The sequence below is a fragment of the Bombina bombina genome, chromosome 7 (assembly GCF_027579735.1).
Source record: "Bombina bombina isolate aBomBom1 chromosome 7, aBomBom1.pri, whole genome shotgun sequence".
Lineage (NCBI taxonomy): Eukaryota > Metazoa > Chordata > Amphibia > Anura > Bombinatoridae > Bombina > Bombina bombina.
In genome coordinates this window covers 105,484,016-105,493,028 of record NC_069505.1, presented here as the reverse complement: position 1 = coordinate 105,493,028, position 9,013 = coordinate 105,484,016, and the positions used below count along the sequence as shown (strand labels likewise).

Below are 9,013 nucleotides of genomic sequence, written 5' to 3'. Positions count from 1 at the left end.
GAGTTAATGGAGAATTTACTGTAGATATATGTGGGTTTGTGGCTAGAATTTTATACCATTGATGAAAAAGATTTTTTGGGGTAGCCAGCCCAGCATCCCATCATTCTCCACACCAAGGATTTCCCTACTTAATTGGATCCACTTTTTATCTCCTGAGTTCATGCACCATTCGGATTGCAGTTGTAATGTTATGGCTTTTTTGTATAAGTCTAGATTTGATAACCCCAGTCCTCCTTTCTCTTTGGTTAGGTAAAGTGTGTTCCTATTAACTCTGGGTCTCGTCTCCCTCCAAACATATTTGTCACCTACCACTTGTAGTCGTTTGAGGTAGGTGGTGTGTAGAGGTATAGGGATAGTATGTAAATTGTAAAGTATTCTGGGGAGTATATTCATTTTTATTACTCCTATACGTCCCAACCATGAGATAAGTTTATTGTTAGGGACCTTTCAGCTTAGAAAAAGAGTGTCAATAGCTGTCTAAAGTTGGTGTCAAATAAGGTACAAAGTGATGGTGTAATGTATATCCCTAGATATTTCAGTTTGTGAGTTTGAATGTCCTTTTAAGTTCCTTTGTGTCCTAAAATGGCTGATCATATTTCACAGGCTAAGATGAAGAGCACCCTATTTGTATCAGTATATCTGCCCCACGTGTCACCTCTGGTGTGATGGCAATTACCCTAACAAAGGAAATGCACATATCTGGTAAAATGTTTTTTTATTTTGTGCAAAGAATTGGATCTTGTTCATTTAAGATGTCCTATGCAACAAAACCACAGTATTGACAATAAAAGGCAGAAGTGTTATCTGCTTATTCCAGTTGTATAATTTGAAATCAGATTGTACATAATCAAGAACTGTAAGTGAATCAATAGAAGCTGAGTGTTAAGATACAACAAAAACTTTAACATTTTTATAAAATTATATATATCTATAACCCAACATTTAGTTTTTCAATATAAAATATTAACAATAACAAAACAAAAATCTGCATTAACATGTAATGTCACCACAGCTTGAAATGCACACAGCATTATAAGAAGCCTTTGAAATAAAAGGACCAGATGACATCTGGAATACATTTGCAGTCTTTATGTACAAACATGGTGGTTCATTTCACTCTGTGCGCCACCTCTGACATGAATTCCTTGGGATAAGTGGAAGGACTGCTATCAAAAAACGGCCTTACCAATTATTTTTGCATTTGCTGCCCCCCGGTTAATATCACAGACATAAAAAATATTCCTCTGCGTCACACCATATTTTACAGCGAATATAAAAGTAGCTTTGTAATTTATATTATATAAGATGTAGAGATTATAATCACACATTCCTTTGTAAAAGGTGAGGTAAACGAGCCTTTCATGGTGCAGGAATGTGAGGAAACCGTACAATGTATTCACAATATCTGTCCTGAGTTGCTCCCAAACGGCAGGTCCTTAAATAACAGGACAAAGAATGTTGCATGTTGGCAATTGCAGAACAGGTGGTACACAAAGAGCAGTCATCCATAAGTGAACACACTGGTGATGTTATGTGCATTACCCAATGACACAGGTGCCCAGGATGATGCCAGAGAGTAGTGATAAAGGTGCTATGGAGGACTGAGCACACTGGCGGATTGTATACTGAGTATCCAGAGGGTAACAAGACAGATGCCCAGGAGAGGGGAGCACAGTGATTATTCCAGGCAACCACAGAGCAGTGTTGAACATCCGCGGGAAGTAGGAGCACAATGAATATGTCAAAGCACCCAGAAAGTAGGGCCATAAATGCCCAGGAGGGGAAACAGTCATGTAGTCAGGTGGTACACATAGAGAGACACTGTGTTACTTTTTGTCATCATAGGCTCCCAATGTTAGGAAAACTCTTCAGTTTCTCAGGAAAGTCATCTTTGTACAGCACAGGGTCTGCCCGATGCTCTACGACCTTTAGGGGCATAGTGCCAAACACAGATGCGAACTTGTTGATACATTCAGACCTGTGCAAAGAAACAAGACGAAAGTGATGGAGACTGCAACATAGGAAAATATTTTCTTTGTAAACAGATATTAAAAAAATTACTATGACACACTGATCTTCCTCAGAGTTAAGGTCAATTTAGATGAATCGGGGCCCGGTTTTTAATAATCCTATTAAAAACAAGGGCACTTTAATTAATCAAAATTTACATTTCACTCGTTTTCTTCAAATACTTACCTTTTAGTCTTCACAGCCGCTCCAGCGATTGCCCCGGCCGTCGGAAGCCTCTTCATACGTCAGAATTGATGAACCCGGCTTCCTCCAATAACGGCTTCCCCCCCCGGGGGAATCTTGGACTGAGTCAACTCTTTGATTGGAGGAAGTCAGATTCGTCATTTTGGACCCGCGAAGAGGGCTTGCGAAGGGCGGAGGAAGCGCTGCAGCGGCTGTCAGGATTAAAAGCTAAGTATTTGAATAAAAAGAGTGAAATGTCAATTTTGATGAACTAAAGGGCCCTTGTTTCTAATAGGATTATTAAAAACCAGGCAATGATTCATCTAAATTGACATTCACTTTAATGTTTAAAACAGTCTTTACAAAATAAATATATAGCTACCTAGCTAGAGAGAGACAGATAAGAGATATAGATCAATGGATCTAAATAACAAAATGTATGCTTACCTGATACATTTCTTTCTTTCCGGACATGGAGAGTGCACAATGTCATTCCAGTTACTAGTGGGATATTCAACTCCTGGCCAGCAAGAGGCGGCAAAGAGCATCCCAGGAAAGCTGTTAAGTGCAACTTCCCTTACCCATAATCCCCAGTCATTCGGCTGAAGGAAAATGGAAAAAGAAAAAAACAAGGGTGAAAAAGGTGCCTGAGGTTTACTCAAAAAAACTGATGAATTATAATTAAAAAGAGTGCGGGGTCATGAACTCTCCATGTCTGGAAATAAAGAAATTTATCAGGTAAGCATACATTTTGTTTTCTTTCCTATGACATGGAGAGTCCACAACGTCATTCCAATTGCTAGTGGGAACCAATACCCAAGCAAGAGGACACAGAATGAACAGTGAGGAAGAAAAAAAAAGGCAGGAGGACCTAAACAGAAGGCACCACCGCTTGAAGAACCTTTCTCCCAAAAGAAGCCTCAGCAAAAGTATCACATTTCTAGAATTTGGAAAAAGTATGCAGAGAGGACCATGTAGCCTTGCAAATTTGTTCCACAGAAGCTTCATTTTTGAAAACCCAAGAAGAGGAGACAGTCCTAGTGGAATGAGCTGTAATTCTCTCAAGAGGCTGCTGTCCAGCAGTCTCATAAACCAAACAACCAAATAGAAAACAAACAGGGAAGAAGATTAGTAGCTTGTAAGTAAAATTTTAGAGCTCTCACAATATCCAAGTTATGCAAAAGACATCCCTTATGAGGAGGATTAGGACAAAAGGAAGGAACAACAATTTCCTGATTAATGTTTAGATCCGACACAACCTTAGGGAAAAAACAAATTTGGTACGAAGGACCGCCTTATCAGCATGAAAAATAAGGTACAGGGAATCACACTGCAGAGCTGAAAGCTCAGACACTGCGAGCAGAAGAAATAGCAAGAAGAAACAAAACCTTCCAAGATAACAATTTCATATCAACCACATGCAATGGCTCAAACAGAGACTGCTGCAAAACTTTAAGAACTAGATTAAGGTTCCACGGGGGAGCAACAGGTTTAACCAGGTGATTCTAACCAGGGCCTGAACAAAGGCTTGACCATCTGGAGAGTATGCCAGACGTTTGTGCAAAAGAATAGATAGGGCACAAATCTGACCCTTTAGAGTACTGACCGATAAACCCTTCTCCAGGCCATCCTGAAGGAAAGACAAAATCTGGGGGAATCCTCACCCGGCTCCAGAAGAACCATTTAGATGCGCACCAATAAAGATATTTACACCATACCTTATGGCGAGTAACAGGTTTGCGAGCCTGGAGCATAGTTTCAATGACCGCTTCAGAAAAACCACGTCTAGATAGAACTAGGCGTTAAATCTCCAAGCAGTCAGCTTCAGAGAATCTAGGTTAGGATGGAGGAAAGGACCCTGAATTAGAAGGTCCTTCCTCAGAGGTAACCTCCAGGGAGGTAGAGATGAAATCCGTACCAGATCCGCGAACCAGATCCTGCAAGGCCATGCAGGAGCTATTAGGATTACCGATGCTCTCTCCTGTTTAATATGAGCAAAAAACTCGTGGAAGGAGAGCAAACTGAGGAAAAAGGTAAGCCAGAGAAAATATCTATGGAACCACTAGAGCATCAGAACGGCCTGAGGATCTCTTGACCTTGAAACATACTTTGGAACCTTGGCGTTTTGGTTGGAGGTCATCAGATCCAACTCTGGAACCCCCCACCTGAGGGTTATCTAAGGGAACACTTCTGGATGGAGAGCCCACTCCGCTGGATGAAACGTCTGTCTGCTCAGAAAATCCGCCTCCCAATTGTCCACTCCTGGAATGTGGATGGCAGATATAAGACAATCGTGAGCTTCGGCCCACTGAAGAATGAGAGTCACCTCCTTCATGGCCAAGGAACTCAGAGTTCCTCCCTGATAGTTGATGTAAGCCACTGAGGCAATGTTGTCTGACTGGAATCTGATAAACCGGACTAAAGACAATTGAGGCCAAGCTGTTAAGGAATTGAAGATTGCTCTCAACTCTAAGATGTTTATGGGAAGAGAAGACTCTTCCCGAGACCACAGGCCCTGAGCCTTCAGAGATCCCCAAAAAGCGTTGTCACAATAACCCAGGAAGGTCTAAGGAAGCAAGTGCCCGAGACAAATGATCCAGAGACACCCACCACAAAAGAGATTCTCTTGTCAGGGGGTCCAGATTTATACTCTGCAATAAATCTGAATGGTCTCCGTTCCATTGACGAAGCATGAAAAGTTGCAGCAGGCGCAAATGGAACCGAGCAAAAGGAATGATGTCCATGGAAGCTACAATCAGACCAATCACCTCCATGCATTAAGCCACTGATGGACAAAAAACAGCATGGAGAGAAAGGCAGGAAGCAAGAAGCTTGCATTTTCTGACCTCCGTCAAGAAAATCTTCATGGACAGGGAATCTATTATTGTCCCTAGGAAACACACTGTTGTAGATGGAACTAGAGAACTCTTTTCCAGATTCACCTTCCACCAGTGGGAACGTAGAAAAGACAACAACATCTCTGTATGAGATTGTGCTTGTTGAAAAGATTACGCCGGAACCAGAATGTCGTCTAGATTAAGCGCCACAGCAATTCCCTGGGATCTGATTACTGCCAATAGCTTTCCCAGAACCTTTGTGAATATTTTGGGAGCCGTAGCCAGACCAAATGGAAGGGCAACAAACTGGAAATGCTTGTCCATAGAAGCAAATCTGAGAAACTGATGATGATCCCTGTGAATGGGAACATGTAGATACACATCCTTCAGGTGGTTGTCGTAAACTGACCATCCTGGACCAATGAAAGACTGTAGAAAATAGTTTCCATCTTGAAGGACGGAACCCTGAGGAATTTGTTGAGACACTTGAGATCTAGGATGGGATCTCCTTCCTTTTTGGGAACCACAAATAGATTTGAATAGAATCCTAGACCTTGTTCTCTGGAGGGACTGGTACAATGACACCCAGAAAGGATAGGTCCTTTACGCCATTTAAGAAGGACTCCTTTACCTGGTTTGAGGATAATCTTGACAGGAGAAATCTGCCCCTTGGAGGGCAAGAATTGAATCCTATCCTGTAACCCTGGAATACTATGTGCACAGCCCATGGATCTGGGACATCGCGTATCCAAGCCTGTCGAAAAGAGAAAGTCTGCCCCCCACCTGATCCAAGCTTGGCCCGGAGAGAGACCCTTCATGCTGATTTAGAGTCAGTGGAAGGCTTCTTCTTTTGTTTTCCCTTATTCCACGGCTCACTGGATTTCCAAGTGGACCTGGATTTAGAGCTGCAACAACTAATAGTCATAATCGATAATAATCGATTATGAAAAACAGAATTTATGTTTACCTGATAAATTACTTTCTCCAACGGTGTGTCCGGTCCACGGCGTCATCCTTACTTGTGGGATATTCTCTTCCCCAACAGGAAATGGCAAAGAGCCCAGCAAAGCTGGTCACATGATCCCTCCTAGGCTCCGCCTTCCCCAGTCATTCGACCGACGTAAAGGAGGAATATTTGCATAGGAGAAACCATATGATACCGTGGTGAGTGTAGTTAAAGAAAATAAATTATCAGACCTGATTAAAAAACCAGGGCGGGCCGTGGACCGGACACACCGTTGGAGAAAGTAATTTATCAGGTAAACATAAATTCTGTTTTCTCCAACATAGGTGTGTCCGGTCCACGGCGTCATCCTTACTTGTGGGAACCAATACCAAAGCTTTAGGACACGGATGAAGGGAGGGAGCAAATCAGGTCACCTAGATGGAAGGCACCACGGCTTGCAAAACCTTTCTCCCAAAAATAGCCTCAGAAGAAGCAAAAGTATCAAACTTGTAAAATTTAGTAAAAGTGTGCAGTGAAGACCAAGTCGCTGCCTTACATATCTGATCAACAGAAGCCTCGTTCTTGAAGGCCCATGTGGAAGCCACAGCCCTAGTGGAATGAGCTGTGATTCTTTCAGGAGGCTGCCGTCGGGCAGTCTCATAAGCCAATCTGATGATGCTTTTAATCCAAAAAGAGAGAGAGGTAGAAGTTGCTTTTTGACCTCTCCTTTTACCAGAATAAACAACAAACAAGGAAGATGTTTGTCTAAAATCCTTTGTAGCATCTAAATAGAATTTTAGAGCACGAACAACATCCAAATTGTGCAACAAACGTTCCTTCTTTGAAACTGGATTCGGACACAAAGAAGGCACGACTATCTCCTGGTTAATGTTTTTGTTAGAAACAACTTTCGGAAGAAAACCAGGTTTAGTACGTAAAACCACCTTATCTGCATGGAACACCAGATAAGGAGGAGAACACTGCAGAGCAGATAATTCTGAAACTCTTCTAGCAGAAGAAATTGCAACCAAAAACAAAACTTTCCAAGATAATAACTTAATATCAACGGAATGTAAGGGTTCAAACGGAACCCCCTGAAGAACTGAAAGAACTAAATTGAGACTCCAAGGAGGAGTCAAAGGTTTGTAAACAGGCTTGATTCTAACCAGAGCCTGAACAAAGGCTTGAACATCTGGCACAGCTGCCAGCTTTTTGTGAAGTAACACAGACAAGGCAGAAATCTGTCCCTTCAAGGAACTTGCAGATAATCCTTTCTCCAAACCTTCTTGAAGAAAGGATAGAATCTTAGGAATTTTTACCTTGTCCCAAGGGAATCCTTTAGATTCACACCAACAGATATATTTTTTCCATATTTTGTGGTAAATTTTTCTAGTTACAGGCTTTCTGGCCTGAACAAGAGTATCAATGACAGAATCTGAGAACCCTCGCTTTGATAAGATCAAGCGTTCAATCTCCAAGCAGTCAGTTGGAGTGAGACCAGATTCGGATGTTTGAACGGACCTTGAACAAGAAGGTCTCGTCTCAAAGGTAGCTTCCATGGTGGAGCCGATGACATATTCACCAGGTCTGCATACCAAGTCCTGCGTGGCCACGCAGGAGCTATCAAGATCACCGATGCCCTCTCCTGATTGATCCTGGCTACCAGCCTGGGGATGAGAGGAAACGGCGGGAATACATAAGCTAGTTTGAAGGTCCAAGGTGCTACTAGTGCATCTACTAGAGTCGCCTTGGGATCCCTGGATCTGGACCCGTAGCAAGGAACCTTGAAGTTCTGACGAGAGGCCATCAGATCCATGTCTGGAATGCCCCACAATTGAGTAATTTGGGCAAAGATTTCCGGATGGAGTTCCCACTCCCCCGGATGAAATGTCTGACGACTCAGAAAATCCGCTTCCCAATTTTCCACTCCTGGGATGTGGATTGCAGACAAGTGGCAGGAGTGAGTCTCCGCCCATTGAATGATTTTGGTCACTTCTTCCATCGCCAGGGAACTCCTTGTTCCCCCCTGATGGTTGATGTACGCAACAGTCGTCATGTTGTCTGATTGAAACCGTATGAACTTGGCCTTTGCTAGCTGAGGCCAAGCCTTGAGAGCATTGAATATCGCTCTCAGTTCCAGAATATTTATCGGGAGAAGAGATTCTTCCCGAGACCAAAGACCCTGAGCTTTCAGGGGTTCCCAGACCGCGCCCCAGCCCACCAGACTGGCGTCGGTCGTGACAATGACCCACTCTGGTCTGCGGAAGCTCATCCCCTGTGACAGGTTGTCCAGGGACAGCCACCAACGGAGTGAATCTCTGGTCCTCTGATCTACTTGTATCGTCGGAGACAAGTCTGTATAGTCCCCATTCCACTGACTGAGCATGCACAGTTGTAATGGCCTTAGATGAATTCGCGCAAAAGGAACTATGTCCATTGCCGCTACCATCAAACCTATTACTTCCATGCACTGCGCTATGGAAGGAAGAGGAACAGAATGAAGTATTTGACAAGAGTTTAGAAGTTTTGATTTTCTGGCCTCCGTCAGAAAAATCCTCATTTCTAAGGAGTCTATTATTGTTCCCAAGAAGGGAACCCTTGTTGACGGAGATAGAGAACTTTTTTCTACGTTCACTTTCCACCCGTGAGATCTGAGAAAGGCCAGGACAATGTCCGTGTGAGCCTTTGCTTGAGGAAGGGACGACGCTTGAATCAGAATGTCGTCCAAGTAAGGTACTACTGCAATGCCCCTTGGTCTTAGCACCGCTAGAAGGGACCCTAGTACCTTTGTGAAAATCCTTGGAGCAGTGGCTAATCCGAACGGAAGTGCCACAAACTGGTAATGCTTGTCCAGGAATGCGAACCTTAGGAACCGATGATGTTCCTTGTGGATAAGAATATGTAGATACGCATCCTTTAAATCCACCGTGGTCATGAATTGACCTTCCTGGATGGAAGGAAGAATTGTTCGAATGGTTTCCATTTTGAACGATGGAACCTTGAGAAACTTGTTTAGGATCTTGAGATCTAAGATTGG

General features: G+C 43.1%; 1 protein-coding gene across 1 annotated transcript in view; it reads right to left on the bottom strand.

Annotated features, from left to right (window-relative positions):
- Positions 1-698: 698 nt before the first annotated feature.
- Positions 699-9,013, bottom strand: part of EXT2 (exostosin glycosyltransferase 2) — a gene marked incomplete in the record, with an annotated part of 392,946 nt that continues 384,631 nt past the window's right edge. Inside the window, 1 exon segment of the mRNA XM_053720234.1 lies at positions 699-1,978. Within this exon segment, the coding sequence (XP_053576209.1) occupies positions 1,840-1,978 (139 nt within the window).